Source organism: Amphibalanus amphitrite, unplaced genomic scaffold (genome assembly GCF_019059575.1).
Source record: "Amphibalanus amphitrite isolate SeventyFive unplaced genomic scaffold, NRLGWU_Aamphi_draft 000978F_arrow, whole genome shotgun sequence".
NCBI lineage: Eukaryota > Metazoa > Arthropoda > Thecostraca > Balanomorpha > Balanidae > Amphibalanus > Amphibalanus amphitrite.
This window is the reverse complement of record NW_024882472.1, coordinates 119,914-141,655: the sequence shown is the minus strand read 5'-3', so window position 1 is coordinate 141,655 and position 21,742 is coordinate 119,914. Positions and strand designations below refer to the sequence as shown.

Below are 21,742 nucleotides of genomic sequence, written 5' to 3'. Positions count from 1 at the left end.
CCGTTCATTCTACAGAGCTTACATACGTTACCAGACCCCTACATTTATACGCTTCGGTGTGTCGTCATCCTGTCGACATGCCGGTAGGACTGTGGACACCGCTTGGGAACCCTTTCTCCCCCGAACCACCGCTCCTATAATAACCCGCTCCGTCCACAAACGCTGAGCTCGTCCCGTGAGTCGTGTATTGTCGGTAGTGATGTGTCCAGGGCCGGCGGCCGTCGCGGTCGGGCCGCTCATAGCCCTGCGCCCCGGTGGTCCGGGCGTCTCGCTGCTCCCCTCCTACTGCCGCGTGTAGACCCGCTTACAGACGACGTCGCCGCAGCTGACCGTCTGCCGAGGACACAGGGGGGGGGGGGGAGGGGTCAGTCGGGGAGGAGGGCCCGGGGGCTGCCCAGACATCGTCTGTCGCCGCGCAACCCAGATCCAACAGTAGTTTACGGCGCAAATGGAACAGATTGATAAACGGGCACTAGCAAAAACTGGACAGCGCAAAAACGCACACCACATCTGCCGGCGGCCGTGGGCAGTAAACAGACCGGGCTGTCTATTTACGCGCCAGTCTCCCCGGCCGGCCCCTCTGGGGCGCGGTCCGGGTCATATCAATTCCGTCTGCAGCGCTCTCTCAGTGTCCCCTCTGCCCACTGGGTACTGTGCGCTGCAGCCGTCTCCCTTTGTGCACCGACTGCTCTGGGCAGCGGGGCGCCGTAATACGGCCATCATCCAATTGAGCCAACTGCCTGAGCCGCGCGACGGAGGGAGGACGGCCGGAGACTGGGCGGACGGGTATAGGGCTGGGCGAGCCGGGGGACGGGACGGGACGGGAGGGGGTGCACCCACCATCTCCATGGCGCTGTCGGTGAACTTGCGCACCAGGGTGGAGGTCTTGCCGTCGCCCACCTGGGTCTCGGTCAGCACGTCGCCCTCCTTGGTCACCACGCTCTGCGGGCAGCGGACGGAGGGGTCAGAGGCGGGTCACCACGCTCTGCGGGCGGGGGACAGGCGGGTCAGTGACAGGTCACCACGCTCTGCGGGCGGGGGACCTGTCAGAGGCGGGTCACCACGCTCTGTGGACAGGGGGACGGGGTCAGTGACAGGTCACCACACTCTGCGGGCAGCGGACGGAGGGGTCATTGGCGGGTCACGGGGGGACGGTCAGAGGTCAGGTCGCCGCCCTCCTTGGTCACCAGCTCTGCGGGCATGGGAAGGGATCGGAGGCAGGTAACAAGGCGGGGGCGCAGAGGTCAGAGGTGGATCACAGTGGTCTGGGGTCAGTGGCAGATCACACAGCTCCCTAATGGACGGGGCAGTGAGCACGCGTCAGACGCGGGTCACAGCGGAACGGGTCAGACGTAGGTCACTGGACACGGGACAGACGCAGGTGCAGCGGTCTGCGCTCAGGGGCACGGGTGACCCAGTACGCGGGGGACTGGGACTGAGCAGTGAGCAGCGCTCACACTGCTGCTGTTCAGAGAGCGTGGTGTGGGGCGTCAGGGAACGTTGCGAGATGGCGCCGCCTGTTGATTTGGAGTCGATGGTTGTGGGTGGATGGTTACTGTAGCTGGGAATGTCAATAGGTACTTAGAAGAAGAAGAAATAGCCACAATGAGGGAAGTAGAGCCACGAAAAATCCCAGCAACGGACAAACAAGACAGTTTGACATCATTCGACTCAGCCAATGTGCTGGTCATACGTGAAGACCGTAAGGGTGACCTTGGAACTGGGGGCGATGATGCTGACCCAGCCAGTCGGCAGATGAGGTAACGTCTGAAGACTGAACCTGTCGCTCGGGGCTTGGTCTGAGCTACTCTCCGCGTTCCGCTCGCTCCGCGGTGCGTCTGGCTGTCGGCCGAACCGGAGCCGCGGCGGCGTCGGCCGTCGGTCGGCGCGGCGCCGCCGGAACCTCCCCGCCGAGAGGACCAGTTCAACAAACAGCTCCGCCCGCCGCGCCGCCCCCGTTTGTGTATGGGTGGCGGAGTGCGCTGACGCAGGCCGGCGGCGGCCCAAACCTGGCCACGTTGCCACAGCGACCGCCGTCCGAGCCGGGCCGGGCCGAGTTACAGACTCGTCAGGTCACAGGGCCTCCGAGTAACCGACCCGTCAAGTCACAGGTGCCCGAGTTACAGACTCGTCAGGTCACAGGTGCCCGAGTAACCGACTCGTCAGGTCACAGGTGCTCCGAGTAACAGACTCGGCAGGTCACAGGTGCTCCGAGCAACCGACTGGGCAGGTCACAACTCAGTACTCACAGGTACTCCGAGTAACCGACTGGTCAGGTCACAGGTGCTCGGCAGATTCCGGTGGATTCTCCGTCTGACTAATACGGGTTCCGAGTAACAGACTGGTCAGGTCACAGGGTCTCGGTGGACCTCGGGTCGGCCCAAGAGTGACGCCGGACGGTGGAGGTCGGTGCCAGGGGCGGGTCAGGGCTCGCCCCGGGAGTCGTAAAGCTCTCAGCGGGAGAACTCCGAAAACTGCCAGTAACTGAGCTATTTCTGAGCTTCGGACAAACTTAGCCGCGAGATTTCCCGCTATTCTCTGCAGTGTTTGGGCTTTCAGCGGCCTCGATTATGGCATGGCACTCTGCAGCTATGCTACGATAAACAGCACCCGCTCACAGACGGGATCCGGTCCACGTTTCTGATAGTCGGGAGCACGTAATTTCAACACAGTACTAGTGCCGCAACAAGCCGCATCAAACAACGTGATAGCAACTGACACTGAACGAATTCAGGCCTTCATAAGCCTGCAAACTTTCGCCGGCCCGGTTAGCCTTGACTCGGCACAGGCCGTGTGTGTAGTTAGGTGGTCCTGACTCAACACAGGCCGTGTATGTAGGCATTGACCCGGTGGCAATGACTGCACGGAGCCGTGCATCAGCTCAGCACAGGAGGGCGGTATGTGTGTATTAGAGATGTCAATCGGATACCAACTTTTTGGTATACCGATACCAAACCGATACCAACTCGGTATTTGGTATTTCAATCCTAATGAGTTTGGTATTTTGTTGGTATCATGAACCCTCGCTAATGTTTAAAGAGGCTAAGAAATCGGTAAAAAGTTGGTATTTTCCTCATGTTCCCAAGTTGGTTTGGTTTCGGTATTTCCCCACGGTTTTGGTTGGTATTTGGTTTGGTATCGGTATTCTGGTTTTCCGTAATTGACATCACTAGTGTATATGTAGGACGTAGGTATATGTCCCGGTGGCTGTGACTCAGCAGGAAGCTATGAATGCAGGCGAGGTGGCGTGCCCCGCCGTGTAACCGTACCGGCGTGGGACCGGGCGCCCCCGGCCGACCCCCGCCGCCCGCCCAGGCGCTGTTTAGACTAGCCGTGGTGGAACTGTAAACGGCCCGGGCGGCCGCGGACAGTGACGAACGGCCCCGCCCCGTGTGTACCTGGGGTCGTGGCTGGGGAGGGGGGGGGGGAGAAGGGACGGTACAGGGTACACGACCGGTGACGACCGGCGCCGCCCCGTGTGTACCTGGGGTAGTGGCGGTGGGAGGGGTGGAGATACAGAGATGTGTGCCGAGGAGGGTCACATCCGATTAGACCCATTCGTTTTTCTAAGATAACTGATGAACGGTTTCAAATACCGGGTGTATACCTTTTCCAATTTGACAATATGACCTACCATCAATTTGACATATTTTTCGACGGCAATTTGATTAAAATGTTCTAAGATAGGTATAGGTTCCTACTTTACTTACTATCCTAGCAACTTGATATTTTCTTTAACCCGCGCCCCGTTGGGCTCTGCCGAGCAACGCGCCCGGTTGGGGGGGGGGGCCATTTTGGCCCCCCCCCCTAAGATCTCGAGAACCACGCAACATAGCGACAAGCGGTAAACGGCGTTGGATAGCCCCAACGGGGAACTACCTTGTGACCCAATTTTATTGACCTAGGTCAAACCGATGACGTCACAGGTCACGTCAAAGGTCCAATTTTCACCGTTTACAGGCACTTCAAGAAATGCGTTGTAAAATCGAGTAAAATGCATTTCATTGAAAATCATCGATGGGGAAATGTTCTTCAAACACATATTTTGCTATTTGAGGTCACTGATACCAGGTCAGGTCACAGAGGTCAGGTCACGGGGGGGTCACAATATGAAAGTGTCGTGTGATACATGTTTTATGGTCCATTTTACATGACAAATGCGATTATATGGGTCAGGCAGCCTTTGGGGCCAGCTTAGATCACGTTTTGGTCAAGGTCAGGTCAAGGTCAGGTCAAGGTCAGGTCAAATTAGGTCAAATTTCAAAGTTAATATTTTTGCATAAAATGGGTATTGAATCGATGCAGCTCGTCACGGGGAGTTCAATGGTGGTCTTTGTTTTGCCGTACGTGGTCTAGAATTGCTAAAAATTGAATTCAAAAATTTGACGTCATCATTTTTGAACAGTTTTTTCGCTATAACTTGGCCAAAAAACGAGATATCGATCTGAAATTTGGTATGTATATAGAAGAGCGCTGGGACTACCACATATATTCCGGTTTTTTCGAAATTCTAAAAATTTTCGGATTTTTTCAAAGTTTTTCTAAAAAAAATCAATTTTTTGAATTTTTTTTGGTCAAAAACCAAAAATTTTGAAAATCCGAGATAGCAGTTTTGTAGCGCCGCTTTTTGTCTACTAGACCATATAAAGAACTTTGAAATTGCTTGATAACTGTAGATTTGGTGAGCGTTTCAAGATTGCATGTTTTTTGCCCATTTTTGCTCGAACATGACCTCAGTTTGACCTCAATAACTCCTGACCTAAGGTGACCTAAGACTTGAAATTTGGTGTGAAGGTGTCAAATTGATGCCCGGGAAGGTACTGAAAATTTGGCGGCGCTGCGCGCCGCCGTTTGCTTGCTATTCAGGAAAAACCACAGGGGGGGGGGCCAAAATGGCCCCCCCCCAACGGGGCGAGGGTTAACCCAACCCAGGGGTAATCTCAACCACGGCAGCCCGGGAGGACAATATTTACCCCCCCCCCCCGTCTAACTCCGTAAATACAGAAGCTACGGAAACAAAAACGGTACCAAACGCAAGGCCTCTACGAGACGGCTCTGAACCACCTAAACTTTTTGACCTCAGGTCAATTTTCAAGGTCAGAGGTCGAGATCAGAGGCTTAACCCTCGCCAGGCGAGGGCCTTTTTCGTAACACGGACGGTCAACCCCCCCCTCCCGCCCCTGGCGATTGACTCCTATGGCACTTAGAAACGCCAAATTTACAGGGTAGGTGGGGCCATAGGATATCTCGCCCCCGTAAAAATTTGGTGACTATAAGTCAATATTTAGGGGGAAGAGGTTGGGGGAAGGTAGGTATAAGTGCAAGAAGTTCGCTAAAATATGCCAAAGGTTTTCGCCTGTAACTTTTTATCTAGTAAAGATAGAGCAAAAATAAAAACACCAGTGAACTCAGCACGTCCGTGCGCATCGAGCAAAATACTTAATTACCAATTTAAGTGAGCTTTAAAGTTTCTTAAAAATTAAGTGAACAATTATAATAATTAATTAAGTTTAAGTTAATCAAAATGCGTCATACCTATTGCATAGCAATTCAATTGACTGGTCACAAGGAACACAATAACACCATTTTTGAAGCTCTAGCCTCATTGTGTGCCAAACGTAGTTTGACCGTAGTTGACCTCAGTTGGCCCGACCCAAGCGTTCTTGCAGCTTGCAAACACCAAGTAGAAGTAAATCAAGGTAGTAAAACCCAAAAACGTTAAAATGGAGCACACACCTCTCATCTTTACACATTCGGGCAGATTTCCTTAAAATTTGTGATGACCTCTAGATGACCTTAGGTCAACCAAATTTGAAAAAAACTGGGGTGCATATGATGTCACTCGGTGAGCTAAGCATATTCTGCAAGTTTGAATCAAATCAATGAAGAAATATAGTTTTCATGAACGAAATAGTGCATTTTTAGTTCCATTTGGACAATGTGCCGGTTTTTGTGACCTTGTGGCCTGACCTGAAGTCACTGGAACCTAAACTCGCAGATCATGTGACAAATATAGTCCCAAGTCGTGTCTGATGTTTGGTATAGCGCTACGTGCCATAGCATTCACGCTATCAACGAAAAACTCTGGCATTCAGTTGCCGATAAACTATCTCAATTTTCCCCTGACCTTGTACCGGTTTTTGGGACCTGGTGACCTGACCTGAAAAGACTGAAGCCTGAAATTTTCATGATATGCGCCAAAAGGCTGCCCCAGAGGATATGCCAAATTTGGCGGGGCTACCGCCGTTTTTACGTTATTTGCGAAAACCCTTGGGGTTGGTTGGTTTAAAACCGGCACATGTGTAGTGATTTCAAAAAAGTGTTCCAGAGTACGGTAGGATGCATGAAACAGAATTATGCTTGAACTTTGAGGGTAAGGTCAAGGTCATGCTCAAAATTGACCTCAAACTGCACTTTTTCGTATATCTTGTACACTAATTTCCAAAATGTTTTGAAATATTTCGAAGGTCATCAGGCACCTATTTGTGGTTCATGTTCCGTTACAAGGATGTCCCCAGGTCAAGATCGGGCAAGAGTATCCTTGCTAGAGGCTACTTCACTGATTCAAGTCAGCCATCAAGCTATCAAGCCATCAAGCAGTCAAGTTCAGCTATTTTTGCTATGCTGACGCTCTAAATGGATGCTTAGAGCAAAATGAATACCAGATTCGTGATCAGCAGCTACGAATTCATCACAAACCACCTTTCATGTGTCAGGGTCAACCAAAGGTCATTCGAGGTCAACATAAGACATGTCCTTTTCTAAGCAAAATGTATGTCATTCGATGCGTCTTGGCAGGACGCATGCGTTGGTAGACAGTGGTACCAAGCTTTATAGGGCCATTTTTTTTGTTGAAGTTATTTGCGAAAACTGAAATCCCATCTCAGGGTCGTTGACCTGACCTCTGACCTCAGGTCACCAAAATTATTTTGTATTTTTACCTGTCATATGTTACACAACCATGCTCGAAATTTGTATTTATCTCTAAAATTATATGTTTAGCAGCTGAAGTTCACGTATGTGGCGTTGAAATTTGTCGTGCAAGGGTCTCGTTCTAGGAAAGTCGACCCTGTGATGTCATTAAAGGGGCTGGGTAAAGTTTTACTCCAGGAGATGTGAAATTAATGGGAGAAAAGGTACTGAAAGTTTGGCGCTTCTATCTAAGCGCTCGGGAGCTATCGCAACGCAAAAATTCGTCAGGGCGGGGGGGGGGGTGTAAATATTGCCCTCCCGGGCCTGCGAGGGTTACCTTACATGTCATATGTTTGAAAAATCGCAAAAATCGCCATTAGAAAAAATCGCAATAAAGATGGAGCTATCAGCAAAATGCAGATGAAAAACGTCACAAGACGCACTCACCTCAGTTGTTCAAGTCCGAATTTCCCAGAAAAAAGCTTTTTATCTCATAAAATTTAAAAATGTTTTCAACACGAAAACAGTTTCTCTGCAAAAGTTTCAAGAACTAGAATATATGTTTAACCCGCGCCCCACTGGGGTCTGCGTATAACACGCCCTACTGGGGGGGGGGGGCTATTCATAGCCCCCCCCCCCTCCTAACTCCGAAACTACTGGGCCGATCGTCAAAATTCAAACGGCGTCTGATAGCCCCGGAAAAACTGTCGAGCGAAACCTAATTTCATTGACCTCGAGGTCACCGATGACGTCACAGGTCAGGTCAAAGTAAAAATTATTAGCATTTTGGCTTATTCACGTTTTGGGCTCTGGCCGCCGTTTTACAGGTCAGATCAGGCTCATTTTTGGATCACACACTCGGGAACAGATGCTCTAGTTACCCTGAGGGTACCAAACTTGTACTTTGATTTTCAGGTTAAGGTCAGGTCATCACAGGTCACGAAAATATTATATCATGCGTCGGTCACGTGACACATGTTTTATGGTCCATTTAGGTCAGAGATTTCGAATTTGATGTCGTCTGTGTCATTCGAGGTCATTTTGAGTCGAATTTAGCTTATGTTAGGTCATTTTCAGGTCAAAAAATGTCAAATTTTGAAGTTGAAATTTTTCAATAAAAAAGGTGTCTATTGGATGCAGTTTGAGCTCAGAAACACGATGGTGCTATTTATATTGGCGTGCGATGTCAAATACGTGCTGAAAAATTGATTTGAAAAATTAATTATTGAGAATTTTTTGCAATAATGCGTAAAACTTGGCCATTTTTTGAAGATATTTAGCTAAAACTTGCTAGAGTTAGTTATAATAATGCGTTCTATCACATGTATTCCGGTTTTTTCGAAAAGTTAAAAACTTTTTGCAAAAATGTAAAAATATAAATTTTGGATATTATTATATCAAATTTTCAAAATTTTCAAAATTTCGAAAATCCGAGATAGCAGTTTGATAGCGCAGTCTATTCTGAGTCCTCTCATGCAAAGAAATTGGATCTAGCCTAAAAACTGAGCTCTTGGGAGCGATTGCCGTGGTTCAATGTTTTGCGTCGAAATCGGCCGAACATGACGTCACTCTGACGTCATTTCCGGCCGACCTATAGTAGGTACGAAGTTTAAATTTTGACACAAGGTGTCAAATTGATGCAGCCTAACGTACTGAAAGTTTGGCGTCGATACATCAAGCGGTTTGGAAGTTATTGCAGAAAAACTGGGGGGGGGGGGCTATAAATAGCCCCCCCCCCAGTGGGGCGCGGGTTAAGAGCTCTGATTAAAGGGACCCTCCCACCTTCAAAAAAGTTAATGAATTGGCATAAAAGTGATGTAGCGTGAATCACAAAGAGCGAAAATGAACATCTACCAAATTTTACCGGAAAATATTCACCCGTTTTCGAGATATAAGACTTTTATTTTTGTTTACTTTTTGGGAAATCCGCTGTTTCTATGACGTCACATAAAGCTTTTCTTTACGTCGGCATTTGGAAGCAATAGTTTGGTATCAAAGTGCGACAAATATTGCGCGAATGATGCGTTTATCTTATCAAGGTCAATATATGATGGCCAATAAAGGATTCCAGGACAATTCTTATGGCATTTCTTCGTATCGCAATTCTTCGTCTGCAAATCTTCGTCAGGGCATTTATTCGTACCTATCGCATTACTTTGTCTCGCACCAGGGTATATGAAAATCGGCTGGCATTTCTTCTTCAACGCAAATATATGCAAGAGTAAGCATTGAGGGACAAATAAATGCACCGACGAAGATTTGTAGACGAAGAAATCCGGACGAAAAATTGTGCTACGAAGAAATGTCATGCGAGGATTCGTTCGGGTACCATGACATTTATGTGATTTCAAAGTCAAGGTTCACAGCTGATCTGCTAAATCAAGCCAAGAATCCAAACTATGAAAAAACTATAAATATTTGTTTGTCTGCCACAGAGGTCATAAGCAATATAAGGTTGACATATGTTGAATCAAAAATCTACTGCAACAACTCACATCTCCTGCCTTAGTTTATCATTGTTGTTTTAACTTGCTTTCAAGAGAAACAGAAGCCAGTATCTGATATCACTTCAGATGATTGTTTCAAGATCTGAGTTCAAATGGAAATAAAAGCAAGATCAAGATGAAACAGGGATTATTGGATTATTGCAGGGATTATATTATAGTTTGGCCATGATACAACAAGCACATAAATCATTAGCCAAATCAAATACTGGTTGGTTTGTCAAGATGTTTGTTGTCTGTCGTCTGTCGAGCTGCTATGAACACTGAACGCTCTCACTCTTACTTTAAAGAGAGTAGTTTAAGTTGAATGGTAGTGAGCTGTAATTAGACAAAGCAGCTATTCAGTGCTCACATCAAGCCAGGCTAGGAAATGGCATCAACTGTGGTGGGAGGAAGCAGGTTCGGCAGCCCTATGTTGTAAACTTCTGTTATGTCTTGTGTTTGATCAACTGATGTTTTCTGCTCTGTTTTGTGCAGTGATAGTAGCAGGTAACTGCATGCTTGTCAAATTATGTGAATAAACGAATTCATAACATTGCATTTTTCTCTCCATGCAAGGAACAAGTAAGATGTTGTAGAAAATGTAATAGAGGGCTGCATTGCTGATTTTGCACTTTATATTATCAGAGCTTTATTTAGAATTGCTTTCCTGAAAGCTACACACAGTCCACAGTGCTGAAATTCACAATGTCATAGCTTTTGGCAGAAAAAAGAAAAGACTTACCTAGGTAAAATTGGCTGAAAGTATGGCAGAGCAGGTCTTGATGCGTATGCCCATCCGTGTGCTTGCCGAAGCCGAACTGACTGCAACACATTTAACTCTGACCCACCATGGTGGCTGGCATATCCTGAACTTTCACCACTCTAAACAAGACAACTTTCAGCCCTCAGCATTGTATTAAAACACTGTACAAAACACTCAAAATTTGTTTCAGTGCCATCCACGGACAACATCAGTCGCCATTCACCAGGCCAGTAAAAACAGAATAGATAATAGCTTCAAACCCATGTAGTCAGAGTTACTAAGTCTGCACCTCAAAACAAAATCCAGGTGACATTCACCACGCCAGTAAAGAACAGGTACTTAGGTAACGTAACAGCTTCAAATCTGGTAACATGTTGGTCGGACTTAACACTACCATATGTACATGGAATAATATGATACCAAACAATAGTGCAACCATTCTGGACAACAAAAGTGTATGATAAAATTAATTTAGAATACTTTGGCAGCATGATTTACGAGCACAGGCAGGTGTTACCTACCAGCCTTCTCAATGCTCGTAAAACCAACATTGTAGTTTTGATTTTACCTTACATAAGGTTAAGGTTAAGGTTAAGGTTGATGAGCTAGGTTAGACTTGGTCTATTTGGTGCTCATGTCCGGTAGGATGGTACATAGAAGGATCAACAGTAGACATATGTAGGATTGATGACTAGGAATGGCATGATAACACACTTGGCTGCAATGGCACATTTAATTTAACACTGTGAAAAGACCAGTTATAACCACTTCACAAGCACAATTGCACCTCACGCCGACATCCTTTTCCAAAGACAGTCAGCAGCGTCTTTCGTCAAAACTGGAAGATCAATCCCCTTTCAACTGTTAACATCAAAAATATTTCTTCATGGTGTGATCTCCTATGGAAACCTTGCGGGAAAAGAATTAATGTCAATTGTCAGCTCTTCAAATTTCTTTGGACTTAAACTTGCAGTACCATATCCAGTTTGCTTTGATATTTTGTTTTTCATTCCATGTTGAAGTTGAACACCAAGCTCCAGATATAGCAGGCAGCTTGATCATCTTCGGCCTTGGTATAATATCAGTCCAAGTTCCAGTGGTGGGTATCTTCTAATATTCAAATTAAAATGAAAAGCAATAGGCTTTCTCAGCGCCGACGACGGATTTCACGTTGATAAATAAGGGAGCACAAGGTCAGCAAAACTCGGGTTCAAGGAATGGCGGGCGTTGAAATGACTGCTGACGTCATCAACAAACCGCTAATGGTTAAGAGATAGGGACTAAGCTGGTCCCACCCTGCAAGTAAAGGGAAGAAATTTCTTGAACACCATAAAGCTGCGGGGGTTGCGACCAGGATAAATGGTGGTTTCTGAGCCTGGCCGCAAACTTGGCTATCTCAACTCAAAACTAATGTTAAGGTGGGATGGTCCCTTTAAACACGAGGTGTGCCAAATTGCCACTTTTATATATATTTTTAACCCTAAAATGGTAAAAAATACTGAATTATTATGGTATGATATCATAGATAATTGTTGTTGTCAGCTTAAACATCAGACCAGTGAGAACGAAAGTGGTATAACCATGACTATCGGATCTGACGTGAAAAATAATACCTACCTAAATCATGTGTCGCTTACCCCCGTAGTAAAAAATGATCTTACGTTACCTGACCTGACCTGGTGTGGCCTTGGTCGCGAATTAATTTTTTATAACTAAGATGGGGACGGATGGACGAGACCACCATCATCAAGCTAAGCGCAAAAAATATCTTTAAAAAGGTATCGCAACCCTTGCCGATTGTCGTCTTTCAGTGACGTTTTGTGACTTTACCTTGACCTTGGCCCATGCTTCGCATTAGGTATTTGTAACGCTAATATTCTAATGGTTTCGTATCTATTATTTAGGTCACTTTGGCTAAGTTTTGGGCAGAAATGATTGCTTTTGCGTTCATAAGCCGTATCACGCAGAAGCCTCAAAATCTGACATTTGACCTGACCTTGACCCGAAAGTTGACATCAGTTTTGAAATATCAAGCATTCCTTGGAAAGGTTCATGAAGAGCTTCCAAGCGCCGCCTCGCGGGGCTCGATACGACCATTGGTTCTCAAGATAACAGGAGGCCGACCCCCTCCCCCCCGTCGTTTGTGCGAAAATAGCCCAGGCGTTGCCGGGTTACGTATATAGTTTTGCAACCGGCGTAGTCAATGTCATTGTTTATCCAAAACTGGAACCCAACCTATTTTAGTTTTAACCCTCGCCGGCCGAGGGGGGGGGGGTGCCGCCCCCCCCCCATAGGTTTTTTTCGCGATAGCTCCGAACACGCTAGCGATAGAGAGCTGAAACTTGGCATACCTGACCTTTGATCCAAGCCGCATCTTTTGACACCAACCGCATGTTTGGGTCAGGTCAGGTCACTGACCTATGACGTCATAAGTGAACCTCTGCACGGTCTTCAGATGTCGCAACTTCGCAACGCCCTCACTGCCAGAGGAGATGTTACAGGGAAATGAAACTTGCAGGATCTAGTATCCATTATGAGTCTCACAACTTGTATATCTCGGATTTTTCCTATATGGCACATGAGGTCAGGTCATTTTCGTGACCTCACCATTATAAGTCAATGGGGAAAAATGAAAACTGTTATTCTGGCGCCGGGAACGATCTCCAACTATCTCAAGCATACAGAATCGTGATTTGATGCACTCCTTGCAAGGTTAGATGCGTCACTTTTGCAATGTTGACCTTGTGTGACGTCATTTATGACGTCATTAAGGTCATATTAGTTTTTCGTCAATAACTCTTGATCAAATTGAGCTAGCGAGTCGGGGAAGCCACCAATGGACTCAGGAAGACCTGCCAAATCGAATGATATGCGACATGACCTCTTTCGACCACCTTCGTGACCTGGGGGTGCTGACCTGACCTTGACCTGAGGTCAACACCCCAAGTTGACCTGACCCGAACAAAAAGTATATCATTCGACGCGCCTGAGCGAGGCGAACACGATGCTGCCAAAATCGCGGCTCTGCGGCCTTTTTTTGCAAAGTTATTCACCAAAAACTGAACCGTACCTTGGGGCACTTGACCTGACCTCAGAGGTCACCGGTTGACCTAGGACCTTAAAATCGGGTACCAATCTCTGCGTCTCGTAACGGCGCACACGCTCGTTTTTTCCGCGACGCGCTAGCTCCACCAGGGGCGAAACGGCGAGGGGGGGGTCGTACCCCCCCCCCCCCCCCCTCGGCCGGCGCGTAGGTAGAAAACCAATAGGTCCGGCGAGGATTAACGCTTTCAAGGCTGGCTGTTGGTTTGCAACATTAAATTTAATTTTTACAATAAATTTAAAACTATTTTGTGTTTGGAATACAACATTTAATGCGAGTAGGTATGCATAATTGCGTAAATAAGTTAAATAATTGAGATTATGCCGTATGCGACAATCTATCTCAGGATTTCCCAGTCGGAAATGTAGGTAAAGTTCTGCGCTGAGGAATGTAGATAGAAGGAAGTGTAGTCTGTGTCTTAGTCATTGCGTGGTTCGAGCGATGATGGTGCGCGTCGTATTGCGAGCCAGGGTCTTATGGCGACGGTGAGTCGGCGGAGGGAGAAATTGATCAGCCTTTGTCTAGGGTTCAGAATGACGTGATATGACGTGATATGACGTGTACAGAGGTATGATCTAGGCTAATGTGGTGAAGCCGGGCAGTGCGCTCCGGGACACGAGCGGGTACGGGTGTGAATAGAGGCATCTGAGTGTACTGGACTTTTTGCATTACTACAAGCTATTTCGGCAACCATGTCACAGGAAAGCGCTGTGGCAAGTTCGGCGCTGGACATGCGGCTAATCCCCGAGTTCGATGGCGGTAACGCCTCTGTGGAAGAGTGGCTGGATAAGACGGAGCTCGTCTGTCAGCTGCGCGGAGTGTCCGACATTCAAACCGTCGTCCCCCTGCGGTTGACCGGCGGAGCCTTCAGCGTCTACCAGCAGCTGAAGCCCGAGGAGAAGCTGCAGTACTCTGCCGTCAAAGCTGCCCTGCTGCGGGCGTTCGCTGTGGATAAGTTCCAGGCGTACGAGGAGTTCACGGCGAGAAGACTTCGTGTCGGCGAGAGCGTCGACGTCTACCTGGCAGACCTGCGGCGGCTGGCCTCCCTGTTCGGCGGGCTCGGCGACACGGCGCTGATGTGCGGCTTCGTGGCCGGTCTCCCGGATGCGGCGAGGCATACCTTGAGGGCCGGCTGCCGCATGGAGAGCCTGACGCTGGCCGAGCTGGTGGAGCGGGCTCGGGCGCTGATGGCAGAGAATGCCGTCGCTGCAGCCGCTGCCGCCGCTGCGCCGGCCCGTTCCCGCCACACGCCGGCGTCATCACGGTGTTACCGCTGCGGTCGAGCCGGTCACTTCGCTCGTGACTGCCGGGCGGAGAGGAGAGCGGACATCATCTGTTTCCGGTGCGAGCAGCCAGGACACGCCGCGGCACGCTGCCCGGAACGGATGCCGGGAAACGCGTCAGGAGAGGCGGTGTCTGCGCCAACCTCCTCTCGGGCAGCCCAAGAGTAAGAGGCGCGCTACCGACGGTGCAGCTGCTGGTGAATGGGCAGCGCAGAGTGGCTGTTATCGACTCGGGCTGCAGCTGCACCATCATCCACGAGTCGTGCTGCGCGAGCTGGAGACGGTGCGGCGTGACTGTAATGGCCGTCAACGGGTCCCGGCTGCCAAGCAGCGGAGTAACGGAGGTGGCGGTTCAGCTGAAGAGCGGCGGGCCCGCGGTGACGCTCAGCGCCGTGGTAGTGCCGGACAAACCACTGGGCGTGGATATGCTGGTGGGGATGACCGGCATCGCGGCGCTGGGCGGGGTGACAGTGCGGGCGGCGGACGATGTGGTGTTCGGTGCCAGCGAGAGGCCCGACGTGGCCGTGCCGGGCCCGGGAGGGGTGCCGCCGCGATGCAGCGCCGTGACGCCCCCGGCGTTGACCGTGGAAGAGCGAGACTTCACGGTCACTTATGACGCGAAAAGTCAACACTGGACGGTGGCGTGGAAGTGGCGGAACGGGGCGGAGCCAGGGTGCCTGAGGAACGGTGTCCCCCAGTACGGCGTGCCGGCCGAGGCACGGCAGGAGTTTGATGCTGAACTCCGTACATGGATCGACAACGGCTGGCTGGAGCCGTACGACGAGACGGTGGACGGGCCGCCGCGCGGGCTGATCCCTCTCATGGCTGTTGAACAGCAGAACAAGACTAAAGTACGACCAGTCTTAGACTGCCGCGAGCTCAACAGCCATGTGGAGGCACACACGGCCGACGCTGACGTATGTGCCGACACGCTGAGGAAATGGCGGCGGCACGGGGCCAACGTCGCCGTCGTCGACCTGAAGAGGGCGTACTTGCAGCTCAGGACCGATCGTCGGCTGTGGCCGTTTCAGACAGTCGTGATTGATGGCCAAAGGTACGCTCTTACCCGTGTCGGATTCGGGCTCAACGTCGCGCCTCTCATCATGAAGGCGGTGGTGCGGACGGTGCTGCAACAGGACCCAGTGATGCAGGGCGCCGTCATACCGTACGTCGACGATCTGTGCGTCAATGAGGACGTGGTGAGCGCGGAGCGCGTGATCGCCCACTTCGCGAGCTATGGGCTCCAGTGTAAGCCGCCGGAGCGGGCTGCGGACGGAGCGCGGCTGCTGGGACTGCGTGTGGAGCCAGTCGGGGGTGGGCTGGCCTGGAGGCGTGACAACCCAGTCGGCTCACCGCCCGCGGCAATGACGCGGCGCTCCGTGTTTTCATGGTGTGGTCGTATCGTGGCGCACCTGCCGGTCTGCGGTTGGCTGAGACCAGCGACAGCGTGGCTGAAGCGTCGTGTCAACTCTCTCACACGCGGGTGGGATGACGTCACACACGACGCGGCCCTGCGGGAACAGCTGAAGCACGTGGCTGAGCGACTGGCGAGCGAGGACCCGGCCCGTGGGCAGTGGTGCGTGACTGGGCACCGCGCCGTACTGTGGACGGACGCCAGCTCGATAGCCGCCGGCGTCGTGCTGGAGAGCGAGGGAGGTGACGTCATCGAGGACGCGTGCTGGCTCCGCCGGGACGAGGCCACCCACATCAACATGGCGGAGCTCGACGCCGCCGTGCGGGGCATCAACCTGGCCCTGGCGTGGGACATGAAGACCATCGAGCTGAAGACGGACTCCGCCACTGTTCACCGGTGGGTCAGCGACGCTCTGAGCGGGCGCGCGAGACTGCGAACCAAGGCACATGGAGAGATGCTTATCCGCCGGCGGGTCGACGTCATCAGGCAGCTGGTCGCAGAGCTGGGCATTTCTCTCACCGTGTCTCTAGTCCGCTCGTCTCAGAACCGTTCGGACACGCTGACCCGAGTGCCGTCCCTGTGGTTGCGTCAGGACTCGCAGCCAGCGGACCAGCGGCCGAGCGATGGACAGCCAGTGGCAGCAGCGGCAGTGGTTGGATCGGAAGTGGGAGACGGCGGCGGCGCCGTTACCGTGGACTTCCGACAGGCCGTCACTGACGTACATGTCAGGGCGGGTCACCCGGGTGTCCGACGAACGCTGTATTTCGCGCGTCGGGATGTGTCATCGTCGATTTCCCGGAAAGTGGTCAGGGAAGTGGTGACGGCCTGTGACGTCTGCCGCGCGGTTGACCCGGCGCCGGTGACCTGGAGGCACGGGTCGCTGGCTGTGGAGGGGACGTGGGACCGGCTGGCCATCGATGTCACGCACTACGGTGGTCAGTCCTACTTGTCGGTGATAGACTGTGGCCCGTCACGGTTTTGTGTGTGGAGGCTGCTGCGGCGGTCGGACGCGGCGACAGTCACGAGTGAACTCGAACAAGTGTTCGCGGAGCGAGGCGCACCGGCTGAGCTTCTGGCGGACAACGACACCGCTTTCCGCAGTCGTCAGTTCGCCGCTTTCGCTGCCCGCTGGGGAGTGCTGCTGCGTTTCCGCGCAGTGCATCGCCCCAGCGGGAACTCCATCGTGGAGCGGAACCACCGCAGTGTCAAAGTGATCGCGGCGCGGAAGAAGTGTGGCATCGGAGAGGCCGTGCACCTGTACAATATCACGCCCCGTGACGGCGGGACGGCGGCTGAGGCGCCCGCCAACGGCATCTACCGCTACCCTGTGAGGGACGCCGTGAGACAAAGAGCTACCGCCGGAGCGTCCGAGGAGGCCGTGATAGGACGGCCGCCAGCCCGGCGGGAGGGCGACTTCCAGGTGGGGGACGCCGTGTGGGTGAGGCGGCCGGGCACCCGCTGCACCGAGCGGTCGGTTCGAGGAACGGTGTCTGGCGTGGTGTCGCCGCAGGTGGTTGAAGTGGGCGGCGTGCCTTGGCACATCAGAGACCTCCGCCACTGCGGTGACACCGGGGGACCAGCAGCAGGCCCTCGGACCCCCGACCGGGGCAGCGGGGGCCCACAGGAAGCGGAGGAGGACCGTGCCGGGTCCCCGATCGTCATGACATTCGGTTATGAGGGCGATGGCGCGCCGGGGCGCCCGGTGGAGGAGGCTGATGATGCGGGTGGTGAATGCGGCCGGTCTGAGAGCGACAGCGGCGAAAGGGTGGTGCGCCGAGGTCAGCGTAATCGGCGGCCGCCTGACTTCTTCGGCCACGTGGTGCCGATTGATGCGTTAAACAGCAGCAGCGGAAGTGATGATCTTGAGGATCAGGGTGAGGTGTAGTCTGTGTCTTAGTCATTGCGTGGTTCGAGCGATGATGGTGCGCGTCGTATTGCGAGCCAGGGTCTTATGGCGACGGTGAGTCGGCGGAGGGAGAAATTGATCAGCCTTTGTCTAGGGTTCAGAATGACGTGATATGACGTGATATGACGTGTACAGAGGTATGATCTAGGCTAATGTGGTGAAGCCGGGCAGTGCGCTCCGGGACACGAGCGGGTACGGGTGTGAATAGAGGCATCTGAGTGTACTGGACTTTTTGCATTACTACAGGAAGGTAATTAAAAGAAGTTGGTGTAGTTTTTGTGAGAGGTGCGTCGCGCTCGGTCGCCGGAAGCCAGCATCACTGAGAGTCGACAGTTTCCTGGCTCCCACAGTCGGTGCCCCCTGGATTTTATAACGATGTTATACGTTTTGTAAAATATGATTTGGATTTGATGTTTCAATTTGATTGACGTTTCTAATGGATGTTGGTCGGCGAAAGATCAGCGAAGCAGATCATATTGGGGGTTATTGGCGGACTTAATGGTGGCGGTAGCGGCCTGGGAAGCTGAACACGCTTACCTTGACCTTGCGGCCGTCAGCGGTGCTGATCTCCTGCTCGACGCCGATGTCGAACTCCTGCTCGTGCGTCTTGAAGGAGGTGACCTGCTTGAGCTTCCAGTGGGAGCCGTCGGTGGTGACGGTGACCACGGGCGTGGCCGCGTTGGCCGCCTTCCGCGTGATCATACCCACTCCTGGCGGCGCGACCAGAGGACGGCGGTCAGTCACACATCAGTCAGACCCAGGGCTGGCGACTCGCGGAATGCATCTGGGCCGCAGCTATCTTTGGGGGAGACGGGGTGTGACAGCGGAGAGACAATGGAGTGAAAGTTGTCCGGCTCGCTGGTGTCACTGTCCTGCGTTGTCCGTCCGTCACATATAGTCAGAGGCAGTCCATCCGTCCATCACAGAGAGGTCGTATGGGAGGTCGGTAGGTCGGTTCTGCGACACCTGAGCGAGCGTCATTTCAGCGAACGACATTTGAGCGAAGCCTTTTCAGCGATTAGCAATTTAAGCGATTGACTTTTTCAGCGATTGTCAAGTCGGCGAATTCAATCACAGCGATTATCAACTTAAGCGAGGACCAGAATCAGCGAAACCAGATTGAGCGAATATATGCAGGTCAATGGGGGACCAATTGAGCGAACACAGTTAGGTACAGCGAAACCGAACGCGACGGAAGTCAATCATTTGCTACTTTTCGGGAATTCTTGCCCTTGGAATACTCGCTTGGTGTGTGTCATGCTTCAAGCTGCGCGCGGCAAATAAAAAATTTGCTTCTAAGCATGGAAACCACAAAAAAATATCTGGCCTCATTCTGCAACTTTGATCTGGAAATGTGGAACGTGAGAGATATGACGATGGAAGGAATGTCAAGGACCAATAATAAACTCGAGGGATGGCACAGGGGGATCCAGTATATGTTTCAGGGACCTAACCCAAATATCTGGAAATTCGTACGTTGCTGCTTGGGGCAAGAACAAATTTTACATGGGGAACTGATCCAAATTCAAGCGGGGGAATTTCGCAAAAACAGCACAAGCAATATGAATCTCTGAACAAACGTTTGGTCATCATTATTGGCAAACAGCAGAGAGGGAGGGGGGTGAAATCGAACCGCTGAAATTTTTGAGAAATGTGGCATTAAATTTGGAGCTTAATGTCTGAACTTTGAACGTGACATCCGCCATCCAGTTCCGGATAACCATGAAAAGTTCCGGAAACATTCGTTGTACGAACGCTCGCAAAAGAAAAAAGAAAGAAAAATGCACCGTTACGGGACGATGAAGTGTTTCGCTGAAATGACAGTCGCTCAAACTGTAGTCGACGAAAAAGATGTCGCTGAAACATAGCTTTCGCTTAAATTGATAATCGCTATATTTGATAATCGCTCAATTTGATATTCGCTAAGTTGCCAATCGCTGAAAATGGTTCGCTCAAATGACGTTCGCTCAAATGACACTCGCTTAAGTCGCTCGCACCGGGTAGGTCACCGCATTAGTCGTCCGTCGCATTACCACCGTGTTGTCGTCTCTGGCCGCTGGCGCTCACTCACCGACGGTCTTCATGTACTCGTCGAAGTTCTCCGACGAGGTCAGCTTGTACTCTCCGTTGTAGTTGACCATGGTGGCTGGTTGATGGTGGCTGGTGGCTGGAGGAGCGGCGGAGCGCGTGTGACCGGTAGACGGTGTGAGAGGGGAGTGCGGTGCACGCCGACCCGACTCCCCAGGTCAACCCTGCTCACCCCCGCTCCCCAGCCCGCCGATAAGATAAACATACCGAGCGGCGGCCGCTACCCGAACAAAGTCCAGGTCCGCCAGAATACCCCGGACGCCGCCGACCCCCCTCCGACCCCCTCCGGCCGACGGCCGCGGGTCAGGGGGCGGGTGACGACACACGGACCGAAATCTGCTTACGAAATGTTTGTAGCGAGTAGCTGGAAGGATCGCGCCGGCGTCGAGGAAGATGAATGGTATGGCAACTATACAGTGATGTTGGGAAGACATCGCTGTTGCTATTTGATATAGGTTGTCACACTAGGAACTCGTGTGACGGATTGCGTCTGAAGGGAATGCTTTAGAATGACTGCAGTGCATAGAAAACTATGCGACAGCTATCTGCAGTCACTCAGCTGTTCACATGGTCACAATACATGAGGCCAACGAGCCATCATGTAAAGCTGCCACGATGAATCAATTACTGCATGGAGAACAGCGCTGTCAGCAGCATTCAGTGGGTCCCCGCAGTCAGTCCTCACTTCTTCACATGTAGGTATTCGGCAGCCGGAACGTGCGTGACGTCAACCCCCGTACCCTCGGACGGCCGCTCCCTGAGTGCGTTTACAGTAGCCGGTCTATTAGGACACCATAACGGCTCGCGATGGACTCGTAACGGCAGTAAAACTGCTGCCTGAGACCGCGCTTACAATGGCCCGGTGAGGGTGATTTATAATCTCTTGAACCAGCCGCGACCAGTGGTAGTTGTCAGTCGATCAAATACAATGAACACTTCAGTCGCGGTGACCCGTAGGGCAGTGCGCTGAATTATGGTGCGGCTGCCGCCCAACTGAACTGCTTCCTTAGCTTCTACCCATAGCTGAATTGTGGCTGGTCGGATATGTGGGTATAGTATAGGTACCAATTCAGGGACCTGTCGGCTTTTATGAGGGACGAGGGTGTTACTATGAGTTGCACTCCAAGCAGAATGACGATCGTTTACTTACTTACTTATTATGTATTCATATTTCTCAATACGGACCGATAATTAAATTCTGGGATATTCTTTATTCATTTGCTGGAACCAATCAAATGAAATCACTCAAATTCTTGAGGATTATCCCTCGCATGTGTAGGGGAGGGGGTCGGATGGACCCCCCCCCAATGATTTTTCGCGAATAACTCGCGCAAAAAGCGGCCGATCGCTTTCAGTACCCTCGAGTTGACCTAATCTGAAAATTTCATGACCCTGACCCAAGTGACCTTTGACCTATTTCTCGAGGCCATGTTTGGCCGGAATCGCGATTCGGCGTATGTCGGCTCGCAATTAGCCGCGCGTTTGCAAGCTTTTCGTGGTTTCAAACGTTCAAACATGTGATTTGATGTTGCTCCCATGCATTAGGGTGGATGTCAAGGTCACCTGAAGGTCAGGTCAGGTCAATGACCTTTGGTGACCTCGGCTCACTTTTTCGAGTTTTACATGTTTCTGGGCTAGTTTTTGGAGCTGAATTCGAATTTAGAAACCATTTGAACATTTACGAAGCAGTTTTGGTGCCTTCGGGGCATTCCACGTCAAATCAAACACCAAAATCCGTCATCCCCTTCGATTTTTCTGAAAATTTGTAGGCAGACTGGGCATGGTTC

At 51.3% G+C, this 21,742-nt stretch overlaps 2 protein-coding genes across 2 annotated transcripts; one reads left to right on the top strand and one right to left on the bottom strand.

Moving 5' to 3' along the window:
• Positions 1–168: 168 nt before the first annotated feature.
• Positions 169–20,138, bottom strand: LOC122368819 (sodium/calcium exchanger regulatory protein 1-like). Its single transcript, XM_043343078.1, has 4 exons — positions 19,939–20,138; positions 18,405–18,577; positions 841–942; positions 169–333 (listed from the first exon to the last, which is right to left on the bottom strand). The coding sequence occupies exons 1-4, from the start codon at positions 20,006–20,008 to the stop codon at positions 283–285; spliced, it is 396 nt and encodes a 131-aa protein (XP_043199013.1). The 5' UTR covers positions 20,009–20,138; the 3' UTR covers positions 169–282.
• On the top strand, positions 13,957–14,728 carry LOC122368818. The gene is made up of 2 exons (XM_043343077.1): positions 13,957–14,628; positions 14,701–14,728. The coding sequence occupies exons 1-2, from the start codon at positions 13,957–13,959 to the stop codon at positions 14,713–14,715; spliced, it is 687 nt and encodes a 228-aa protein (XP_043199012.1). The 3' UTR covers positions 14,716–14,728.
• Positions 20,139–21,742: the final 1,604 nt, after the last annotated feature.

What these genes read in the sequence shown, in the direction of transcription:
- LOC122368818 (XM_043343077.1), top strand. Translation starts at nt 13,957, where the DNA reads ATGTCACAGGAAAGCGCTGTGGCAAGTTCGGCGCTGGACATGCGGCTA.
- LOC122368819 (XM_043343078.1), bottom strand. Translation starts at nt 20,008, where the DNA reads ATGGTCAACTACAACGGAGAGTACAAGCTGACCTCGTCGGAGAACTTC. An exon ending in CTGACGGCCGCAAGGTCAAG is followed by an intron (nt 943 to 18,404) that starts GTAAGCGTGTTC and finishes CGCTGCCCGCAG; the next exon opens with AGCGTGGTGACCAAGGAGGG. An exon ending in CCGACAGCGCCATGGAGATG is followed by an intron (nt 334 to 840) that starts GTGGGTGCACCC and finishes TGTCCTCGGCAG; the next exon opens with ACGGTCAGCTGCGGCGACGT.